Genomic DNA, 23,690 nt, shown 5'->3' with positions numbered 1-23,690 from the left:
AGACATTAAAAATTCAAGTGAGTTTTAAACTGTGCACAAAATAAATAAAATAAAACCTTCAACTCTTTTATTTCAGCGTAAAAATGAGCTGCATGTTCAGCTGTGTGGCTGTGAAAGAAGTTCCGACAGCACCACCTGCTGGAGATAAACTGATACAGCAGATTGTTTGATTTAACGCGTCACAAACCGGTTAGAGAAACAGAAAGTATTTTCAGACGTTATTGAACTGAGCTGAGACGCCATTACTGGGTGTCAGATCTCTGCTGAATGAACACGGAAATATTTCGAAGATTTTAAGAAGAAGCAGCCGAAACTTTTGGTGAGTTTGGCTGTTAAAATAATTAAATCCACAATGGCTGAGAGAGCTCTGCTGGAAAATTTCCTGAGCTGCCATGTGTGTTCAGAGACTTTCAGAGATCCTGTGTCTCTGAGCTGCAACCACAGCTTCTGTTCAAGCTGCCTGCAGAAATTCTGGGAACAAGCTGGAAACAAGAACTGTCCCATCTGTAAAAGAAGATCTTCCAAAGAGGATCCAGGAGTAAACTTCTCTCTGAAGGAACTGGCTGACTCTTTTACTGGAAAACAGAAATCTGCATCATCTGAGGCAGAAAAAGGAGCAAAGCAGCTGATGGTGGTCTGCAGCAAACACCAAGAAGACCCTAAACTGTTCTGTGAAGACGAGCAGAGAGCTGTGTGTCCTGTCTGTGAGTTTTCTCTCCACCAGAGTCACAAAGTGGTTCCTATAGAACAAGCAGTCAGTGAGCTGAAGGAGCAGCTGAGATCTGACTTAAAGTCTCTGCAGGACAAGAGGAACAAACACAAACAGGTGGAGAAAACATACAAGGATGTGATTCAACACTCCAAGAAGCAGCTGTTGTCCACAGAGAGACAGATCAGAGCAGAGTTCAACAAGCTCCACCAGTTCCTGAAAGAGGAAGAGAAGTCCAGACTGGCAGCTCTGAGGGAGGAAGAGGAGCAGAAGGGGAAGACTATCAGCAGAGAGATGAAGAGGATCCAGGAGCAGATCTCCTCTCTGTCAGACAGCATCTCTGCTGTTGAAGAAGACCTGCAGAAAGACAACGTGTCGTTCCTCAGCAGTTATAAAGCCACTCAGAGCAGAGCCAGAGGTCAGAGGTCACTGTCAGATCCACAGCTGGTCTCAGGAGCTCTGATAGATGTGGCCAAACACCTGGGCAACCTGTCCTTCAGAGTCTGGGAGAAGATGAAGGACAAGGTCCACTTCAGTCCTGTCATTCTGGACCCAAACACTGCAAATGGATGGCTCTACCTGTCTGATGATCTGACCAGTGTGAGAAATGGAGATGAATGGCAGCAGCTTCCTGATAATCCAGAGAGAAACACTTATTCTGCAACTGTCTTTGGTTCTGAGGGCTTCAGCTCAGGGAAACACAGCTGGGAGGTGGAGGTGGGAGATCATCCTGACTGGAATATCGGTTATGTTAAAGAGTCAGTTGACAGGAAGGGAGAGGCATCTGCTTCACCAGAATATGGAACCTGGTGTTTACTTCATGGTGATGGAAAATACACTAATGGTGATTGTCAAACTCTCACAGTGAAGAAGAATCTCCAGAAGATCAGAGTCCAGCTGGACTATGACAGGGGGGAGGTGTCCTTCTACGACCCTGAAGACATGTCTCACATCTACACTTACAGAGACACTTTCACTGAGAAACTCTTCCCTTTTTTCAGTGTTGGAGAAGCTGCTGATGCCAAAACTTCTGATCTCAAAATCTGTCAAACTGAGATTTCGGTTTAAACATCAAAGTTGTGTTTTTAAATTCTCTGAATTATTTTTAGCATTTTTAGATCCTTCTATTTGCAGTCAGACCAACCTTTGTTTAAATTGTTAATGAGCATGTTTTTTTTAATGTTTTTGAGGTTTTTAAACTTTAATTTGAAATTAAAAATAGGAAAACATGACAATTCATTTTGAAAATCACAACATCTTTATCATTTAAGTGTTTTTATTTTTGTGAAACTAGTATAAAATAACCATTTAAGAATGTTTTTACTTCAGTATTTAGTTGTAATCTTTCTCATCAGCATTGGACAATTTTTCATTTTCCAATTTTACTGTTGAGGAAAAACTCTGTAGTTCTCTGGACTTCAAATCACAGTCAGAACCAGCAGCCAGTTCTATTAGTCCAGTTATTATTTATGCTGATAGAAAGCTTTAAATCACAAAGTTTTTTTCTCCTGAAACATTTATAGAATCAGTTCATATTCACCAGCAGAGAGTGGATTAACGGAGAACTGTTTCTGATAGCAGTTCTGTTGTTCCTCACAGTAAACTGGATCCAGAACCCGACCTGGTCCAGATGCTCCAGGTTCTGGTCTCTTTGCAGCCTGCAGAGCTCCTGCAGCTCCTCCATGTAGGACAGGGGTGGACAAAGTTTTTGACTCGTGGGCCACAATGGGTTCTTAAATCTGACAGAGGGGCCGGGCTAGGAGAAGATGTATGAAGTATTTGTGTAAATTACTAAAAATGACACGTAAAGCCATTGCATAAAAGGTTTTAGCTTTAACAGGTAGTAAATCATGAATATGCAAGGCTTATTGTACAAATTATATATATTTTTTTCACAACATAGTGAAATCACATTCACTTTCAGGAAGAACAGTTGTTGACCTCCTTTTTTTTGTCAGTGCATCAAAGTTTGGAGTTCGTTTTGTTGTGGCGGTTCTCAGGATGGAGCTCAGGTGTTGCTGCATTAACTTAGATCTGTGATGGACTTTGTTGAAGTTCATGAGTCTGAACGTCTGCTCTCACATGTAGGTTGAGACAAACAGTAGCAGCATCTTCTGGGCTTCCCTCCGCAGGTTTGGAAACGTGACTTAATAAGTGAAGCATAAAAATCATTCAGTTTATGAGAGCTGAAATTGTCCTTTAACACGGAGTCAGACCTGTGGTGCTGTTTCAGGATCTTGTGATAATGGACACCAGCTGAAGTGATTTGTCCATTTTCTCAAAATCAGAGAACTGACAGCAGAATTCTCTGAGTAGGTCGCTCAGTAATTTGCTGTATTTTTTCACGTTTTGGGCAGCCTCTGTTTGCAAGGCTAACGTGGGAAAATGAGCCAAAGATGTTTTTGAAATTTGTTTGGAGAATAAGGTGAATTTGGATTTAAATGATTTCACATGTTGTGCACAAACTGATCTTTCCCCTCCTGGCTGTTCAACTGTGGATAACTTTTGTTTATCTTGTGGTTTTATTTTTCTCTAGCTCTTAAAATTGTTTTGAATTGTGCTGTTATGTACTTTTTAGTTTTTATCTCTATTTATCCTGTTATTTTCCTATAGAATTTTATCTATTTTGTCTCAACATCTTTTTATTTGATTTTAGCTTGTAAAGCACGTTGTGCACCATATGGACTGTTGAAAAGTGCTATATAAATAAACTTTAATTGACTTTGATTCCCCTGTAGCTTTAAGTTCAGCTCATTCATGTGTGAAAATATGTCCAGAGCAAAAGTATAGCCACAAAGCCAGTTCTTGTCCCTCAGCTCAGGAAATTCATCTGACTTCCCGATTAATTTAAAAAAATACCCAAATCTCCTCTTTCAGCTCCCACACTCAATGGAACACTTTACCCAAACCTAACCAGCAGACACCAGAGCGGTAAAGCAGGTCCTGATGATTGGCATCGGTTTCCTCCAGAAACATAAACTGACCATCCTGAATTCCCCTTTGCTGGTATGAAGTTAACGAGTTTACAGCTGGATTAATGATGTGATTAAACTGCTATATGCGCTGACCGGTACACAGAGATTCCTGATGGAGGATGCAGCTTCATTCTTTCCATGACAGCAGACAACCGGTAATATAAATCCTCTCCCTGCGTTTGTCCTTTCAGGGACTCCATAGTCAGAAACTCCGTTATCTCAAAACTGTCATTAATCCCTCGGATAAAACTGAGGAGCTGAACAATGTTTTTTGTATTGTTACTTTCATCCAGTGCCAGTGAACATAAATGAAAGGACCTCGCCTTTTTGTTTAACTCGCCGCTATATCTTTATCAATCCAGTCACTGTCCTGCGTGATAATCTGATTTTTTCAAACTTGTCTTTTGTTCTCTGGACACAAGACACCTGCGGTCTCAATCATACGTTCTTTTAAAAACTCTCCTATGGAGAAAGGCTTGCTAGCCTTTTGCTAATTTGAATGGCAGCTAAAAACTTTCCTTAGTACTTAAGTCTTGGATCACTGTTTGCCGATGAAAAACGTTTTGCTGATTTTGTAAATTAGCCGCCAACGACCCGTTCTTGCCTTGGATGTTTCTGAGCATAGATGGATGCTTGGTAGCAAAGCGACAGCTGAAATTGTAGTCTTTGAAAACTGAAACCGTTTCTTGGGATATCAAACATAGAGCGTTGATTGGACTTCAGTGAAGAAATATTTTTGGTCCACTCCTTATTAAACACTAGGCAGTTATTGTTCGCTTCTTTGATTTCCCTTTGGGATTATTAAAGTATTTCTGATTCTGATTTTTTCAGAAGAGTTCAAAGAGCAAAGCGTGAAGAAGTGTTAATAAAGGCCAATGTGTTTGGAGTGTACCACCTAAAATGCTAAATGAATGAAATTTGATAATATTTTTTATTAGACAGGTTCGGTGGGCCGGATTAAAAAGCTGGGCGGACCACATGTGGCCCGTGGGCCGTACGTTGCCCATGGCTGATATAGGAGGGTCATAAAGCTCAGACTGCAGGAAGTTAGATTTGTTCAGAGGATCAAAGTGCAGCTCTGGTTCTGATCAGAAACAAGTGAAACAGTCCTGTTTCCAGTTTGTGGATCAGGATCAAAAGTTGGGTCAGTGACGGGAAACCAACCAGTTCATGAATGAACTCCACCTTTTCTGGAAAGAAGAGTCAGAAATTTGCCAGAAGCTTGATGACGGCTACAAACAGTGTGTGGTCCAGGTCCAGCTCACTAAGGGACATTAAACCAAAGGCTAGAGGGTCTGGAGGTATATATTTGGTTCTGTATGTATAATTATGACCTTTAGTGGATTAAACTAAATCCAAACTTGTTATGAAAGATCATTTAGGCTGGATGTGATCATGTTATTCTAAAAACAGTCCAACTAAATCATTAAAAGTCCAGAATAATGACTTTCATTCCCATGATGAAATGATTTAAACTTCTGACCAGAACTGGATGTTCTGTTAGTCAAAGGCTGTTTGTGTTTAACAGGAAGAGAAAGGTGAAAGAATATTAGAACTGTTTCAGAGTCAATGAGAAGATGGTAAACATTGATTTTATTACAGATGAGTGAGAAATCTCCAGAAGTTTAAATTACTGATGTCTGAATTCAAAAAGAGACACAAAGAAATGAGAAGCAGCAAAACGTGATCCATGAAACATTGTTATCTGTGAGGATATTATCCTTTATAACAGTTTAGAGCTACTAAGTAATAAACACAGTTTAACATGAACCAAGATGATGAAATGAGAGAAAACAAACAATGAAAAGGATCAGAAAGAAACAGGAACCTCTGATGAAATCCATCAGCAGCTCCTGATGCATCTTCATCAGGAGCATGAACTCATGTTCAGGTCTGTTACCGTGTTCATGACTTCTGTGAAGGTTCAGAGGACTTGAAATCAAACTATAAAGCTGTTGCTTGGATCAGTGGTTCTCAAAGCTGGAGTCAGGACCCCACTGGGGGTCACGGATCAGCAAGTGTGGGTCTGGAGACCCTCTTCAGAAATCCAGCTGAACCACAAAGATAATGTTAAAGCATCTTTCTGATATAAATGATAAAACTATAAATAGATGAAAGCAAATTGTTGGCTATTGATGCTGCTTGTCCTGTCATTATATCCTTGTTTAATTAAAATGGTTTTATACTCAGTCTCTAGTTGGGCTCATGAGTCTCTTCCTGTTAGTTTGTGGGTTTGTGGGTGAAGCTGAAGGTTTAGGAAGAACCGGCTTAGATGATATAACAACAGAACACAGACTGAACAAACAAACACTGTGAAAACTCTCATTCTAACAGAGTTCTGGAGTCTAATACGTTACCATCGATCCTAATTGATTCTGTCATTCTGTAAACAACCTTTCTCCTAATTTAGCACCAACACAGCAGCTGAAAAATAAATAAAATCCCTTCTTCCTTTTAGCATCAAGGATACAACCAGGGTCAGACTGGGGCTAGAAACTAGGCAACTTTCTCCTAAACAGATCCACCACCTGAATGTGTGAAACAGTTGCTAACAGGGTTGTCCTGAAATCTGCCTGTTTCAAATTATATTACAACTGATATCATTCACAGTTAATATCATCAAAAAACCTGAGGTTCATCTTTCACACACAGAGAAAAATAGACAGCTTGGAGAGATTGGTCTCCTCAGGTCCTGAAGCGTGTCCAGGATCCACTAGAAGGTTCTGATAAGATGAGCTCAGACTACAGGAGGAGGAATATGGCTGAATAAATTCAGCAACATAGGAAGGAGTCTGTCCATGTACAGCTCTGAAGGTTAAGCCTGAGATTTTAAAATGAAATCTAGATCAGATTGGCAGCCAGTGGAACGACGTAAAAACAGGTTGAATTAGTTCCTCTATCAGTCGCCTTGCAGCAGAGTTTTGGACAACCTGAAGACGAGCCGATCTCTTCCTGTTGAAAGAAGTAAACAGATCGTTTCGATGCCAACTCCTCTAGTTAAAAGTTGTAGCAAAAAACAATTCATCAACATTTATCGTAAACTTTCTCCTCTGATAAAAACCCAACTAAGAAGGTTTCAGTTCCAGTCATGAACCAACAGAGAAAAGCAAACTGTCCTGAAGATTTTGGAGGTGACTGAGGAGATTGGACTCATCATTTAGCTTCAACCTCCTGTTGCTTCTCTCTTTTTCTTCTTCTCTGCTCTCTGTGGAGGACAGCTGAGTCTCTTCCTCAGTCTCCTGATTCTGCTGCAGCCTGGAGCGTTCAGTTATAGTTGGACCTCCAGGCCAGTTGATGGTTCCTGTGAAGGATCAGAGGATTTTAGACCAAACTTTAAATCTGATGATAAAATAATGTGACGTCTAAATGTAACACAGGCTGAATAAACATGCAGCAGCGAAGGACTCCTGCTGATATTTGACTTTCATCACAGATAATGAACAAAATCAGCATAAAGGATGCAGTACAAACTGATTAGTGACTGTGAATAGGAATATAAATATCTGCTCAATCTGACATCTGATGCTGGTAAAATACTTTGTGTGTAAAAGATGAATGAAATATTTTATCAATCAGTGGAGACCGAGTGAAATGATCGACCCAGAGATGCAAAATAAATTCTAAGTAATTCAGATTATCTGTAGTGTTTTCAACAGAGACTCTGGTGTTCATGTCAGTTTAGAAGATGCAGATTGAAATAAAAACTTTTTTATATAAATTTTTGTCATAAAGGTTTTAATATGAATTGAAAAGTAAAAAGTTTAATCAGTTTAGTGACATGATAGAAATAAACATTCAACATTTACTCAGAATATTAGAAAAAAAATTGAAATTTATGTAGTATCATTTTTGTAAAAATTTCCACCATAAATCATTTCGAACATCACGTGTTCTTCATTAATCTGAGAAAGAATCAACTAATAACTTTAACAGAAAAAAATATATATATATTTTGGACCAATATGAACAATGTTGTGTAACATACTTTAAAAGAAAGCCATGGAGTGGATATTTTTTGGCTTTTGATACTATAGTCCAATAAACCCAAGCATGTCAACAAAAAGTTTAATGGAAAAATACTGCAGGAAACTGGACCTAAGTAAAATCCTAATTTTAAAAATGTTTGATTTCCACAAATGTATTTGTTTAATTTATAATGTAATATTACAAAGTAGGTTAAAATGGTGAAAAGGGCAAGTTTATTTGTAAAGAACATTTCATTAACAAGACATTCAAGTAAACATTCAAGTCAGTTTACAGCACCACCTGCTGGAGACAAACTGACACAGCAGATTGTTTGATTTAACTCGTTGCTCAAAGGTTAAAGTACAGAAAGTATTATCAGACCTTATTAAGCTGAGCTGAGACGCCATTACTGAGTGTCAGATCTCTGCTGAATGAACATGGAAATACTCGGAAGATTTTAAGAAGAAGCAGCTGAAACTTTCGGTGAGTTTGGCTGTTGAAATAATTCAATCCAGAATGGCTGAGAAAGTCGCTCTTTTTGAAAGTTTCCTGAGCTGCCATGTGTGTTCAGAGACTTTCATAGATCCCGTGTCTCTGAGCTGCAACCACAGCTTCTGTTCAAGCTGCCTGCAGAAATTCTGGGAACAAGCTGGAAACAAGAACTGTCCCATCTGTAAAAGAAGATCTTCCAAGGATTTTCCAATAGTAAACTTCACTCTGAAGGAACTGGCTGACTCTTTTACTGGAAGACAGAAATCTGGATCACCTGAGGCAGAAAAAGGAGCAAAGCAGCTGATGGTGGTCTGCAGCAAACACCAAGAAGACCCTAAACTGTTCTGTGAAGACGAGCAGAGAGCTGTGTGTCCTGGCTGTGAGTTTTCTCTCCACCAGAGTCACAAAGTGGTTCCTGTAGAACAAGCAGTCAGTGAGCTGAAGGAGCAGCTGAGATCTGACTTAAAGTCTCTGCAGGACAAGAGGAACACACAAGAAGAAGTGAAGACAGAATACGATGAGATAATTGAACACTCCAAGAAGCAGCTGTTGTCCACAGAGAGACGGATCAGAGCAGAGTTCAACAAACTCCACCAGTTCCTGAAAGAGGAAGAGGAGTCCAGACTCGCAGCTCTGAGGGAGGAAGAGGAGCAGAAGAGGAAGACTATCAGCAGAGAGATGAAGAGGATCCAGGAGCAGATCTCCTCTCTGTCAGACAGCATCTCTGCTGTTGAAGAAGACCTGCAGAAAGACAACGTGTCGTTCCTCAGCAGTTATAAAGCCACTCAGAGCAGAGCCAGAGGTCAGAGGTCACTGTCAGATCCACAGCTGGTCTCAGGAGCTCTGATAGATGTGGCCAAACACCTGGGCAACCTGTCCTTCAGAGTCTGGGAGAAGATGAAGGAGAAGGTCCACTTCAGTCCTGTCATTCTGGACCCAAACACTGCAGGTGGATGGCTCTACCTGTCTGATGATCTGACCAGTGTAAGGGATGGAGACACAAAGCAGCAGCTTCCTGATAATCCAGAGAGAAACACTAAGTATAGCAATGTTTTTGGTTCTGAGGGCTTCATCTCAGGAAAACACAGCTGGGAGGTGGAGGTGGGAGACCATCCTCGCTGGAATATCGGTTATGTTAAAGAGTCAGTTGACAGAAAGGGAGAGAGATATGCTTCACCAGAATATGGAATCTGGTGTTTACTTCATCGTGATGGAAAATACAATAATGGTGCTGGTAAGACTCTCACAGTGAAGAAGAATCTCCAGAAGATCAGAGTCCAGCTGGACTATGACAGAGGGGAGGTGTCCTTCTACGACCCTGAAGACATGTCTCACATCTACACTCACAGAGACACTTTCACTGAGAAACTCTTCCCTTACTTATTTGTTGGAGAAGCTGCTGATGCCAAAACTTCTGATCTCCAAATCTGTCAAACTGAGATTTCTGTTTACACAACAAAGTTATGTGTTTAAAATATATATTTTTAGATCTTTCTATTTGCAATCAGACCAATCTTTGTTTTAAATTGCAAATGAACACATTATTGTTTTCAAGTTTTTTAAACTTTAATTTGAAATTAAAAATAGGAAAACATGACTAATTTGTTCTTTATCATTTAATGAGTGTTTTTATTTTTGTAAAACAAGCATGAAATAATCATTTAATAATGTTTTTACTTCAGTATTTAGTTGTAATCTTTCTCACCAGCATTGGACAATTTTTCCTTTTTCAGTTTGACTGTTGAAGAAAAACTCTGTAGTTCTCTGGACTTCAAATCACAGTCAGAACCAGCAGCCAGTTCTATTAGTCCAGTTATTATTTATGCTGATAGAAAGATTTAAATCACAAAGGTTTTTTCTCCTGAAACATTTATAGAATCAGTTCATATTCACCAGCAGAGAGTGGATTAATAGAGAACTGTTTCTGATAGCAGTTCTGTTGTTCCTCACAGTAAACTGGATCCAGAACCCGACCTGGTCCAGATGCTCCAGGTTCTGGTCTCTTTGCAGCCTGCAGAGCTCCTGCAGCTCCACCATGTAGGACAGGGGTGGACAAAGTTTTTGACTCGTGGGCCACAATGGGTTCTTAAATCTGACAGAGGGGTCGGGCTAGGAGAAGATGTATGAAGTATTTGTGTAAACTACTAAAAATGACACGTAAAGCCATTGCATAAAAGGTTTTAGCTTTAACAGACAGTAAAGCATGAATATCCAAGGCTTATTGTTCAAATTATATATATTTTTTCCACAACGTAGTGAAATCACATTCACTTTCAGTAAGAACAGTTGTCGACCTCCTTTTTTTTATCAGTGCATCAAAGTTTGGAGTTAGTTTTGTTGTGGCGGTTCTCTGGATGGAGCTCAGGTGTTGCTGCATTAACTTAGATTTGTGATGGACTTTGTTGAAGTTCATGAGTCTGAACGTCTGCTCTCACATGTAGGTTGATCCAAACAGCGGCAGCATCTTCTGGGCTTCCCTCCGCAGGTTTGGAAACGTGACATCATTAAGTGAAGCATAAAAATCATTCAGTTTATCAGAGCTGAAATTGTCCTTTAACACGGAGTCAGACCTGTGGTGCTGTTTCAGGATCTTGTGATAATGGACACCAGCTGAAGTGATTTGTCCATTTTCTCAAAATCAGAGAACCGACAGCAGAATTCTCTGAGTAGGTCCCTTAGTAATTTGCTGTATTTTTTCATGTTTTGGGCAGCCTCTGTTTGCAAAGCTAATATGGGAAAATGAGTGAAAGATGTTTTTGAAATTTATTTGGAGAATAAGGTGAATTTGGATTTAAATGATTTCACATGTTGTGCACAAACTGATCTTTCCCCTCCTAGCTGTTCAACTGTGGATAACTTTTGTTTATCTTGTGGTTTTATTTTTCTATAGTTCTTAAAATTGTTTTGAATTGGGCTTTTATGCACTTTTAAGTTTTTATATCTTTTTATCCTGTTATTTTCCTTTAGATTTTTACATTTGATCTATTTTGTCTCAGCATCTTTTCATTCGTATTTTACCTTGTAAAGTACGTTGTGCACCATATGGACTGTTGAAAAGTGCTATATAAATAAACTTTGATTGACTTTGATTCCCCTGGAATTCCCGAACTGGATTAATGATGTGATTAAACTGCTTTTTGTGCTGACCGGTACACAGATTCCTGATGGAGGATGCAGCTTCATTCTTTCCATGACAGCAGACAACTGGTAATATAAATCCTCTCCCTGCGTTTGTCCTTTCAGGGACTCCATGGTCAGAAACTCCGTTATCTCAAAACTGTCATTAAAGCTGAACAGTGTTTTTTGTATCGTTACTTTCATCCAGTGGCAGTGAATATAAATGAAAGGACTCCGCCTTTTTGTTTAACTCGCCGCTATATCTTCATCAACCGAGTCACTATCCTGCGTGATAATCTTATTTTTTATTCAAACTTGTCTTTTGCTCTCTGGACACAAGACACCTGCTGTCTCAATCATGCGTTCTTTTAAAAACTCTCCTATGGAGAAAGGCTTGCTAGACTTTGCTAATTTGAATGGCAGCTAAAAACGTAACTTGGTACTTGAGTCTTGGATTATAGTTTGTTGATGAAAAACGTTTTGCTGTTTTGTAAATTAGCCCCCAACGACCCGTTCTTGCGTTGGCTGTTTCTGAGCATAGCTGGATGCTTGGTAGCAAAGCAACAGCTGAAATTATAGTCTTTCAGAAAACTGAAACCATTTCTTCGCATATCAAACATAGAGCGTTGATCGGACTTCATATTTTTTATCCACTCCTTATTAAACACTAGGCAGTTATTGTTCACTTCTTTGATTTCCCTCTGGGATTATTAAAGTATTTCTGATTCTGATTTTTACAGAAGAGTTCAAGGAGCAAAGCATGAAGAAGTGTTAATAAAGGCCAATGTGTTTGGAGTGTGCCACCTAAAATGCTAAATGAATGAAATTTGATAATATTTTTGAATTAGACATGTTGGGTGGGCCGGATTAAAAAGCTGGACGGGCCGCATGTGGCCCGCGGGCCTTACTTTGCCCATGGCTGATATAGGAGGATCATAAAGCTCAGACTGCAGGAAGTTAGATTTGTTCAGAGGATCAAAGTGCAGCTCTGGTTCTGATAAGAAAGAGGTCTTCATCCTGGTTAAATATTAACGTTACATTTATTACTGAGATCATTCAACTTTATCAAAGCAGGTAAAGAAATACAAGATAAAGTCAGAAACTGGTTGAAAACACATCAGAGCCGGTTTTAGAGCAGATAAAACAAGAAGCTTGAAGGTTCTGGAAAGGTCTTCCCAAAGTCCTGACATCAGTCCTGTTTCCAGTTTGTGGACTGGGATTAAAAGTTGGGTCAGTGACGGGAAACCAACCAGTTAATGATTGAACTCCACCTTTTCTGGAAAAAAGAGTCAGAAATTTGCCAGACGCTTGATGGCGGCCACAAACAGTGTGTGGTCCAGGTCCAGCTCACTAAGGGACATTAAACCAAAGGGTAGAGGGTCTGGAGGAGTATATTTCAGCCTGTATGTATAATTATGACCCTTAGTGGATGAAACTAAATCCAAACTTGTTATGAAAGATCATTTAGGCTGTATGTGATCATCGTATTCCAAAAAACAAAACAAAAAAAACAGTAAAATTAAATTATTAAAAGTCCAGAATAATGACTTTCATTCCCACTTTGAGTGGATTTAAACTTCTGACCAGAACTGGATGTTTTCTGTTAGTCATAGGCTGTTTGTGTTAAACAGGAAGAGAAAGGTGAAGGTATATAAAAAATGAGTCAATGAAATAAGATGTATTTAACCTTTTGTTTAAATATATAGATCAAACTGAATCACAACAACATTGCCATTTACAAAAATAACTAGACTTCATTAAAAAAAGTCTGTTGTTATTTTGGTGAAACCATTATATAAAAAATATTTCTTTATGAATGTTCTAAAAGTGTTGGTTTTTGTAATCTCTCTCACCACCATTGGATAATTCTTCACAAAGTTATTTACATAACTTTCAAACTTTTGCTGAAATTATCTTTACTGGTTAAAGATAAAGTGTATGATAATGAATTTCAGGTCATTAGAAATAATGCACATGTAGTTTTTGGAGAACAGTTAAGTGAGTAGGAGATTACATTCCCTTTAAATACAGAGTAACATTCTGAGTTCATATGAGGATTTACTTTCTGGATCAGGCTGCATACTTGGAGTATACTAGAGTCAGACAAACCCAGACATCACATCAGTAATTCATGCCCCTGGAGAGAGTCTGTTGCTCTGATGGACAAAATTGAAATATAACTTTAAAAAAGGAAAATCTAGTTATGACAACCAAACAGAAAGATCCTAAAGATTGGGTAACAATAACAAAACCCACCAAAGTTAGGATCTCCACACGATTTGAATAAAGCTACTAAAAGAGAACATTATCCGCTGTACACAAATGAAGAAGTGGTTGCTGAGACACGAAATACCACATTCTTGTCAATGTTGGAAGTCAACCATGAATTTTAGCAAATCCAGATTGGTGAGGAAAGCTCTCACTTCTGTACGTTCAACCCGCTGTTTGGGAGACACAGGTCTTTATATCGTCAGCACCTGAAGTATTTCAGAGGTTTGTACGTTAGACGTTAGAGCCATTCCAAACTTGGCTGCACCAGAAGACAAAGCTGCTCTTCAGAGGTTCACAGTGTTACTGCAATACCTCTCTAAATTCACCCCAACCTTTCAGACTTTAGGACTTCTTTAAGGAAGTTAGGAGGAAATGTGGAATGGCAGTGAGGATCAGACCAACAACACAGTTTTGACAAACTTAAAGCTCTCGTCAGGTTTGCACCAGTGCTTGAGTATTATGATGTCAGCAAGTCAGTTACTTTATGAATTGATACAAGCTCTGAGGGGTTAGGAGCCTTGCTTCTCCAAGAGGGATGGCCAGTAGCATCAGCTCCAGAGCATTAACTGAGAAATGCTTAAAATTGTGTCTTGCTGGGAAAAATTCCCTTAGTATCTATACGGATTATCTGTTTGTGTAGAAAGTGATCACAAGCCACTGGAGGCGATATTAAAAAAATCACGCCTCAGCGCCCAAGCTAGATTGTGAGCAATGCTCATGAGACTGAAAAATACAGTCTTGATGTTGATTACAAGTCAGGAAAGAAAATGCACATTGTTGGTGGTTTCGGCAGAGAATTTCTAAAGGAGCATTATGAGAACCTTTTTTATGATGAGCTGGAGGTTATTTGTGTAAATCATCAACTCCCCGTATCAGATTGAAAGTTACAAGAGTTCAAAGACGGAATAAAAGGAGACAGACACTGAATTAAAATTGGTCACAATTGCCTTTGAGAGATGCAGCTGGCCAGATAAATAGAGATGGGTTCCAGACAAAATCAGAAAACTGCACATTTAAGAAAGAACTGTGAAATGTTGATCGACTTGTATTCAAGAACTCAAGGTTGGTAGTTTAACATAAACTGAGAACTGAAATGCTCAGGAAAATCCACAGGTCATGCGTTAAGTGTAAGGAGTGACCCTGTGAGGTACTGTTCTGGTCAGACATCATGGGCTAACAGACTGAAGGAGTTGTGGCTCGGTGTGCTGCATGAAACACACCCAAGAACAATCATCCAAGAGAGTCAGTCACTTAACATCCAGTGTCTGAAGCAGTGAGGGCAAAGGTTGGAATAGATTATGCAGGGTGTCTAGTGTGCATAGATTAGTTTACAAAGTTTCCAGAGATCATAAAACTGAAACAAGCTAACACATCATCACTGGACTGAAGTCAGTATTTGCATGGCAGGATGTAATGGAGGAGCTAATTTCTGACATTAGAAGACAGTTTGTGAGCAAAGAGATGGTGGATTTCACTGAGCAGTTGGGTTTTAAACACACAACTGCAAGTTCCCTTTTCCACTAGTCAAATGGACAATTTGAGAGAGCAGTTCAGAGAATAAAGGACTCATTGAAAAAAAGCACAGAACACCGTGGGTGACCCATATCTAGCGTTGCAGGAACACACCATTGTGTGGAGTTGGATTGTCATCTGCTCAGATGCCCAGGGTAGAAGGCATAAGTCAAGAATACCTGCGACAGACACATTGTTGCGCTCAGCTCTCCATGAAAATGACAGGAGCAACCTAGTAAAAAGACAGCAAGGACAGGATCAATAATTAGACCAAGGAATCAGGACACTACCTGACCTCCAGGATGGTGAGACAGTGAGGATTAAGAAAGCCATCAAGCAGGAACCAACCTCATCTGCTCAAAACCAGCAGACTGTATTCCCACCTGATGACAGCACACCAAAGTACTTATACTATTGACTGACTACTGTCTCCTCTAACAGCCCTGTAACAACAGCTGACTGTGGAAGACCTGTTATAATTACTTAGACAGCTTTATTTGTCATTTTGTATGCACAGAATGTGTACAGAACAATATTTAGTTTGCATACAGCTTGGAAAATCACAGTAAATTGCAGTAAATTACAGTAAATTAAGGTGCAGCAGTGATTTATGCAAACAATTGAAATGTAAACAATGTAAACAATGCAGGGAAAATTGTCATGAATTCAGAGACGGAGGGACCCAGTGTTCAGGCCGGACAAGGAGATGAATGAAAAAACAGGTTTAATTAAGGCGATCTAGACAATACAGGGGCAGGCAGAACTCAGTGGTCGGAATGATAGTCCAAAAACGGTACACAAAATGGCAGTCCAGAACAGGCAGGAATACAAACGGGGATAAGGCAAGCTCTGATAATCCAAGGGCAGAATCAGGTCAGCAAAACGAGTGAGCAGTCAGACAGGGCAGGGAAAAACAGGTTCAGGATGGCTCAGACGTCAAAAAGGCAATTGGGTAATATCAACAGACATTATGGATGCTGGACAAAACTCACCAAAGGCTTGTAAAGACAATGATCTGGCAGAGTGCAGGAGACAGAGGCAGATATAAGTAGGGGAGTGAGCAGGTGAACAGAGTGAAACTAATTACAAGAATGGGTGGAGCTGATCAGGGGAGACAAAATGGCTGCAACTAAACTGAAGCTGATTGGATGGTAACTGGTGAAGGGGAGTGAGAGCAAGACAAAAGAATGCTGGCAGGTGAACTGAATAAAGGCTGGTGACAAGTGATCAGAGCAGGCCAGAAGAAAAGTACAAAATCAAACCACATTAAAACCCAAACTATTCCATTAACCAAAACTAGTACAAAAACCTAAACCTAAGACAGAATTGATTACATAAAAGAATCACTAAACCAAAACAGAACTTAAACTAATCCAGAACCAAAATCACCATAAAGACCAAACAGAACATAAGCAAATAATAAAAACCCAAATCATGACAAAAATAGACAGTGTGCGATTTCACAGTGTACAGGTGAGTATTATTAAAAACTGTGTAGTCTACGAATGTGGTACAGAGTCCATTTGAGGCTTCAGCAGTTCAGCAGTTCATATAACGCAATTACAAGGCGTTATATGAACTGAAGCTGATTTTATGATTGTCGCCAAAGTTAACTAAAGGACTGCTTTAGACTAAATTAATGTTAAAAAATGAAAAAATAAAGAAAACTGCAGAAAGAAGTGAAATATTATGAATACGAATATGTAGTTGCTTGGTGCTGCCAGTTGGTAGTTCCTGTTTCTCTTTGAAGTCTCTTCCTCATCATAATTAGTAAAAATCTGTAAAAATAAATAAATATTTAGCACTTTTTTGTGATAAATTTTCATCATAAATCATTTAGAACATCACGTGTTCATCAATCTGAGTAAAGTCAAAAGGAAAAAAAACTTCAGAAAGGGCGCCGTGACCTTGGTGGTGTGTTGTTATAAGACACCAGATAAAGGCTCATTAAAAAGACTTTGTTCCCATTACACAGTGTATTACAGCTACTATGGCTTCCTTTGTTTCTCCTGTTTCTTTTCTATCTCTGTCTAAGTCTCCCCCTCTCTCCTGCTCTCTATGTCTGATACTCAGTTATAGCTTTGCTTCCTTTAGCAAAAATGGTAATAAAAGTAGTATTTTTGTAACTTTGGAAGCAAGTGTGTCAGAATTTCAGGCCCGACACCACACTGTTGAGAAACCAGCAGATAGCGGAGGTCCTTTAGCTACTGTGGAGCCACAAAGATTAGCTTCACGTTGTGCTCCATCAGCAGGGCCCGTGCTGCAGGGACCTCAGGCTGGCTGGGTGATGGTCATAGGAAGCATAATTCTTGATCCCAGCCCAGGGGGTCTAGCTTTGGAAGTATAATTTTTTACCCCATAAGTTGCAGCAGTGGTCACTGCAGCCAACCTCGAGTTTCTGAGGACCTTCCTGTGAGAAACTGTTGTACGACATCTTGCAAAGATAAAACTTGTATATAAGGGACTGATTAATTTGATGTAGTTGGAGCCAAATGAAGCAGGAGAGACCAGACCTGGACCTTTACTTGGCATGTGTCCCATGACCTTCTCATGAGAAGATAACCTCAGACTATGACAAAATGACCAATCTCTGACTTGGTAATTAATGAAAGCAATGAGAGAGGGTTTTTTTTTAGTTTTTTTTTTATTTCCTTTATTTAACCAGGTAAACCCCGTTGAGATCTGGATCTCATTTTCAAGGGGGACCTGGGCAGAAATCTGCAAAAACACTACAACCTGGTTACAAAAATAAAACCAATTAATACATATGCACAAATATAAAACAATAAAAACAATTTAAAAGCAGTGATACTGTTTCATACAAGCTTGTTGTCTATCTTTAAGAACCGCTCGAAATAAGTCCAATGAAATAGTTTCCGACATCGTGAGCTCAGACTGGAGCTGATTCCATGCTATAGGAGCCAACACACCGAATGGTTTCTTTCCTTTATCAGTTCGAACACGAGGAACATGTAGAAGGATAAAGTCATTTGACCGTAAAGCATGTGAACTACTAGATCTATGCAAAAGAGAGCTTAAGTAAGTTGGTGTTAGTCCAAGTAGAGTTTTTTCAGTTACAAACCTACCACAGTGGTAGTACGCTACCACAGCAGCAGCGTGAGTTAAGGAATCATAGAAGATGCACAACTCTCTTCTCACTGCTGCTGAAACACCAGTTTAAAGATGTAGAAAAAAACAAACCATCAATATTCATTGTAACATTTCTCCTCTGATAAAACCACAACTAAGAAGGTTTCGGTTGTGGATATATTTTTGGCTTTTGATACTATAGTCCAATCAAAACCAAGCATGTAAAAAAAGATTTAAGGAGAAAATACTGCAGGAAACTGGACCTAAGTAAAATCTTGCCTTTGAAGGTCTTTGATTTCCACAAATGTATTCCTAGGCCAACAATAACCTTAACCACTCCCCATTACTAAGAGGTGGACCTGTTTTGTTTAGATTTGCATGTTACTTAAGCCATTACAAGGCCTTTGCTGGGCAGTACTATAAAGCTTTGAACTCCACATAATTACAGACATTTTGAATTGAGAAAGCCTTCTGGATGGGAAGCAAAACGTCTTCAAATTTCGGAAAGAAAAGTCCAGTTTTTGTTTTTTTTTTTTACTTTTTTGGAATGACCATGACCTGGATGACTGAGAATCTTCACCAGCACACAAATGTATTTGTTTAATTTATAATGTAATTTTACAAAGCAGGTTAAAATAGCAAGGAAGGCAAAGCAAGTTTGTTTGTAGAGCCCATTTCAGTAACAAGACAATTCAAGTAAACGTTTAAGTCAGTTTTCAACTTTGTAAAAATAGAAAACAAAACATTTCAACTGTTTTATTTCAGCTGTGAAAGAAGTTCAGACAGCACCTCTGCTGTATCTCCTTCTGGAGATAAATTGATGTAGCAGATTGTTTGATTTAACACGAGGTCCAAAGGTTAAAGTACAGCAAGGAAATTCAGACGTTATTGAGTTGAGCTGAAACGCCATTACTGGGTGTCAGATCTCCGCTGAATGAACACGGAAATATTTGGAAGATTTTAAGAAGAAGCAGCTGAAACTTTTGGTGAGTTTGGCTGTTGAAATAATTCAATCCAGAATGGCTGAGAGACTTCTGGAAAGTTTCCTGAGCTGCCATGTGTGTTCAGAGACTTTCAGAGATCCTGTGTCTCTGAGCTGCAACCACAGCTTCTGTTCAAGCTGCCTGCAGAAATTCTGGGAACAAGCTGGAAACAAGAACTGTCCCGTCTGTAAAAGAAGATCTTCCAAGGATTTTCCAATAGTTAACTTCACTCTGAAGGAACTCGCTGACTCTTTTACAGGAAGACAGAAATCTGGATCATCTGAGGCAGAAAAAGGAGCAAAGCAGCTGATGGTGGTCTGCAGCAAACACCAAGAAGACCCTAAACTGTTCTGTGAAGACGAGCAGAGAGCTGTGTGTCCTGGCTGTGAGTTTTCTCTCCACCAGAGTCACAAAGTGGTTCCTGTAGAACAAGCAGTCAGTGAGCTGAAGGAGCAGCTGAGATCTGACTTAAAGTCTCTGCAGGACAAGAGGAACAAACACAAACAGGTGGAGAAAACATACGAGGATGTGGTTCAACACTCCAAGAAGCAGCTGTTGTCCACAGAGAGACAGATCAGAGCAGAGTTCAACAAGCTCCATCAGTTCCTGAAAGAGGAAGAGGAGTCCAGACTGGCAGCTCTGAGGGAGGAAGAGGAGCAGAAGAGGAAGACTATCAGCAGAGAGATGAAGAGGATCCAGGAGCAGATCTCCTCTCTGTCAGACAGCATCTCTGCTGTTGAAGAAGACCTGCAGAAAGACAACGTGCCGTTCCTCAGCAGTTATAAAGCCACTCAGAGCAGAGCCAGAGGTCAGAGGTCACTGTCAGATCCACAGCTGGTCTCAGGAGCTCTGATAGATGTGGCCAAACACCTGGGCAACCTGTCCTTCAGAGTCTGGGAGAAGATGAAGGAGAAGGTCCACTTCAGTCCTGTCATTCTGGACCCAAACACTGCGAGTAGATGGCTCTACCTGTCTGATGATCTGACCAGTGTGAGGAATGGAGACACAAAGCAGCAGCTTCCTGATAATCCAGAGAGAAACACTAATTACACCAATGTTTTTGGTTATGAGGGCTGCAGCTCAGGCAAACACAGCTGGGAGGTGGAAGTGGGAGACCATCCTGTCTGGTACATTGGTTATGTTAAAGAGTCAGTTGACAGGAAGGGACAGTTATATGCTTCACCAAAATACGGAATCTGGTGCTTAGTTCATCGTAATGGAGAATACACTAATGGTGATGGTAAGACTCTCACAGTGACAAATAATCTCCAGAAGATCAGAGTCCAGCTGGACTATGACAGGGGGGAGGTGTCCTTCTACGACCCTGAAGACATGTCTCACATCTACACTCACAGAGACACTTTCACTGAGAAACTCTTCCCCTATTTAGAAGTTGTAGGAGCTGCTGATGCCAAAACTTCTGATCTCAAAATCTGTCAAACTGAGATTTCTTTTTAAACATCAAAGTTGTGTTTTTAAAATATATTTTTTTAGATCTTTCTATTTGCAGTCAGACCAACATTTGTTTTAAATTGCAAATGAACACATTATCTCATTATACTACCAACCTTGAACAACAGTTTTCAAGGTTTTTAAACTTTAATTTGAAATTAAAAATAAGAAAACATGACTAAATTTTTTTTGAAAATCAAAACATCTTTAACATTTAATGAGTGTTTTTATTTTTGTGAAACAAGTAAAAAATAATCCTTTAATAATGTTTTTACTTCAGTATTTAGTTGTAATCATTCTCACCAGCATTGGACAATTTTTAATTTTCCAATTTGACTGTTGAAGAAAAACTCTGTAGTTCTCTGGACTTCAAATCACAGTCAGAACCAGCAGCCAGTTCTATTAGTCCAGTTATTATTTATGCTGATAGAAAGCTTTAAACCATAAAGTTTTTTTTCTCCTGAAACATTTATAGAATCAGTTCATATTCACAGAGAGTGGATTAATGGAGAACTGTTTCTGATAGCAGTGCTGTTGTTCCTCACAGTAAACTGGATCCAGAACCCGACCTGGTCCAGATGCTCCAGGTTCTTGTCTCTTTGCAGCCTGCAGAGCTCCTGCAGCTCCTCCATGTAGGACAGGGGTGGACAAAGTTTTTGACTCGTGGGCCACAATGGGTTCTTAAATCTGACAGAGGGGCCGGGCTAGGAGAAGATGTATGAAGTATTTGTGTAAACTACTAAAAATTACACGTGAAGCCATTGCATAAAAGGTTTTAGCTTTAACAGATAGTAAAGCATGAATATTCAAGGCTTATTGTGCAAATTATATATTTTTTCCCACAACATAGTGAAATCACATTCACTTTCAGTAAGAACAGTTGTTGACCTCCTTTTTTTGTCAGTGCATCAAAGTTTGGAGTTAGTTTTGTTGTGGCGGTTCTCTGGATGGAGCTCAGGTGTTGCTGCATTAACTTAGATCTGTGATGGACTTTGTTGAAGTTCATGAGTCTGAACGTCTGCTCTCACATGGAGGTTGAGACAAACAGCGGCAGCATCTTCTGGGCTTCCCTCCACAGGTTTGGAAACGTGACATCATTAAGTGAAGCATAAAAATCATTCAGTTTATGAGAGCTGAAATTGTCCTTTAACACGGAGTCAGACCTGTGGTTCTGTTTCAGGATCTTGTGATAATGGACACCAGCTGAAGTGACTTGTCCATTTTCTCATAATCAGAGAACCGACAGCAGAATTCTCTGAGTAGGTCGCTCAGTAATTTGCTGTATTTTTTCATGTTTTGGGCAGCCTCTGTTTGCAAGGCTAACGTGGGAAAATGAGCCAAAGATGTTTTTGAAATTTGTTCAGAGAATAAGGTGAATTTGGATTTAAATGATTTCACATGTTGTGCACAAACTGATCTTTCCCCTCCTAGCTGTTCAACTGTGGATAACTTTTGTTTATCTTGTGGTTTTATTTTTCTCTAGCTCTTAAAATTGTTTTGAATTGTGCTGTTATGTACTTTTTAGTTTTTATCTCTATTTATCCTGTTATTTTCCTATAGAATTTTATCTATTTTGTCTCAACATCTTTTTATTTGATTTTAGCTTGTAAAGCACGTTGTGCACCATATGGACTGTTGAAAAGTGCTATATAAATAAACTTTAATTGACTTTGATTCCCCTGTAGCTTTAAGTTCAACTCATTCATGTGTGAAAATATGTCCAGAGCAAAAGTATAGCCACAAAGCCAGTTCTTGTCCCTCAGCTCAGGAAATTCATCTGACTTCCCGATTAATTTAAAAAAATACCCAAATCTCCTCTTTCAGCTCCCACACTCAATGGAACACTTTAGCCAAACCTAACCAGCAGACACCAGAGCAGTAAAGCAGGTCCTGATGATTGGCATCGGTTTCCTCCAGAAACATAAACTGACCATCCTGAATTCCCCTTTGCTGGTATGAAGTTAACGAGTTTACAGCTGGATTAATGATGTGATTAAACTGCTATATGCGCTGACTGGTACACAGAGATTCCTGATGGAGGATGCAGCTTCATTCTTTCCATGACAGCAGACAACCGGTAATATAAATCCTCTCTCTGCGTTTGTCCTTTCAGGGACTCCATGGTCAGAAACTCTGTTATCTCAAAAATGGCATTAATCCCTCAGATAAAACTGAGGAGCTGAACAGTGTTTTTTGTATCGTTACTTTCATCCAGTGCCAGTGAATATAAATGAAAGGACTCCAGCTTTTTGTCTAACTTGCCGTTATATCTTCATCAATTCAGTCACTGTCCTGCGTGATAATCAGATTTTTTCAAACTTGTCTTTTGCTCTCTGGACACAAGACACCTGCAGTCTTAATCATGCATTATTTTAAAAACTCTCCTATGGAGAAAGGTTTGATAACCTTTTGCTAATTTGAATGCCAGCAGAAAACTTGCCTTAGTACTTGAGTCTTGGATTATAGTTTGTTGACGAAAAACGTTTTGCTGATTTTGTAAATTAGCCGCCAACGACCCGTTCTTGCGTTGGCTGTTTCTGAGTATAGCTGGATGCTTGGTAGCAAAGCAACAGCTGAAATTGTAGTCTTTGAAAACTGAAACCATTTCTTGACGTCAAAATGTAACATGTTTCTTCAACATAGAGCGTTGATCGGACTTCAGTGAAGAAATATTTTTGGTCCACTCCTTACTAAACACTAGGAAGTTATAGTTGACTTTTTTGATTTCCCTCTGGGATTATTAAAGTATTTCTGATTCTGATTTTTTACAGAAGAGTTAAAAGAGCATAGCGTGAAAAGTGTTAATAAAGGCCAGTGTGTTTGGAATGTGCCACCTAGTTGAAATCGCCAGTATCACAGGTAAAATGCTAAATGAATGAAATTTGATAATATTTTTTATCAGACAAGTTCAGTGGGCTGGATTTAAAAACAGGACGAGCCGCATGTGGCCCGTGGGTCGTACTTTGCCCATGCCTGATATAGGAGGGTCATAAAGCTCAGACTGGAGGAAGTTAGATTTGTTCAAAGGATCAAAGTGCAGCTCTGGTTCTGATCAGAAACAAGTCATCATCCTGGTTAAATATTAACGTTACATTTATTACTGAGCTCATTTAGCTTTATCAA

The 23,690-nt window shown here is 39.4% G+C and overlaps 3 protein-coding genes across 3 annotated transcripts; all 3 read left to right on the top strand.

Moving 5' to 3' along the window:
- The first annotated feature begins 254 nt into the window (after positions 1-254).
- Positions 255-3,295, top strand: LOC105924875 (tripartite motif-containing protein 35-like). Its single transcript, XM_036144199.1, has one exon. The coding sequence runs from the start codon at positions 353-355 to the stop codon at positions 1,775-1,777; it is 1,425 nt and encodes a 474-aa protein (XP_036000092.1). The 5' UTR covers positions 255-352; the 3' UTR covers positions 1,778-3,295.
- A 4,871-nt stretch (positions 3,296-8,166) lies between these two features.
- On the top strand, positions 8,167-9,615 carry LOC118564729 (nuclear factor 7, brain-like). Its single transcript, XM_036143573.1, has one exon. It carries the CDS (start codon positions 8,167-8,169, stop codon positions 9,613-9,615), a length of 1,449 nt encoding a protein of 482 aa, XP_035999466.1.
- A 9,443-nt stretch (positions 9,616-19,058) lies between these two features.
- On the top strand, positions 19,059-20,573 carry LOC118564865 (zinc-binding protein A33-like). The gene has a single exon (XM_036144200.1). It carries the CDS (start codon positions 19,152-19,154, stop codon positions 20,571-20,573), a length of 1,422 nt encoding a protein of 473 aa, XP_036000093.1. The 5' UTR covers positions 19,059-19,151.
- The last annotated feature ends 3,117 nt before the right edge of the window (positions 20,574-23,690 follow it).

The sequence above is a fragment of the Fundulus heteroclitus genome, chromosome 12 (genome assembly GCF_011125445.2).
Source record: "Fundulus heteroclitus isolate FHET01 chromosome 12, MU-UCD_Fhet_4.1, whole genome shotgun sequence".
Lineage (NCBI taxonomy): Eukaryota > Metazoa > Chordata > Actinopteri > Cyprinodontiformes > Fundulidae > Fundulus > Fundulus heteroclitus.
The sequence above is the reverse complement of the archived record's forward strand: the minus strand, read 5'-3'. Positions and strand labels throughout refer to the sequence as shown.

Bases quoted from the DNA above. Each gene is read 5' to 3' on its own strand.
- LOC105924875 (XM_036144199.1), top strand. From the start codon at position 353: ATGGCTGAGAGAGCTCTGCTGGAAAATTTCCTGAGCTGCCATGTGTGT.
- LOC118564729 (XM_036143573.1), top strand. From the start codon at position 8,167: ATGGCTGAGAAAGTCGCTCTTTTTGAAAGTTTCCTGAGCTGCCATGTG.
- LOC118564865 (XM_036144200.1), top strand. From the start codon at position 19,152: ATGGCTGAGAGACTTCTGGAAAGTTTCCTGAGCTGCCATGTGTGTTCA.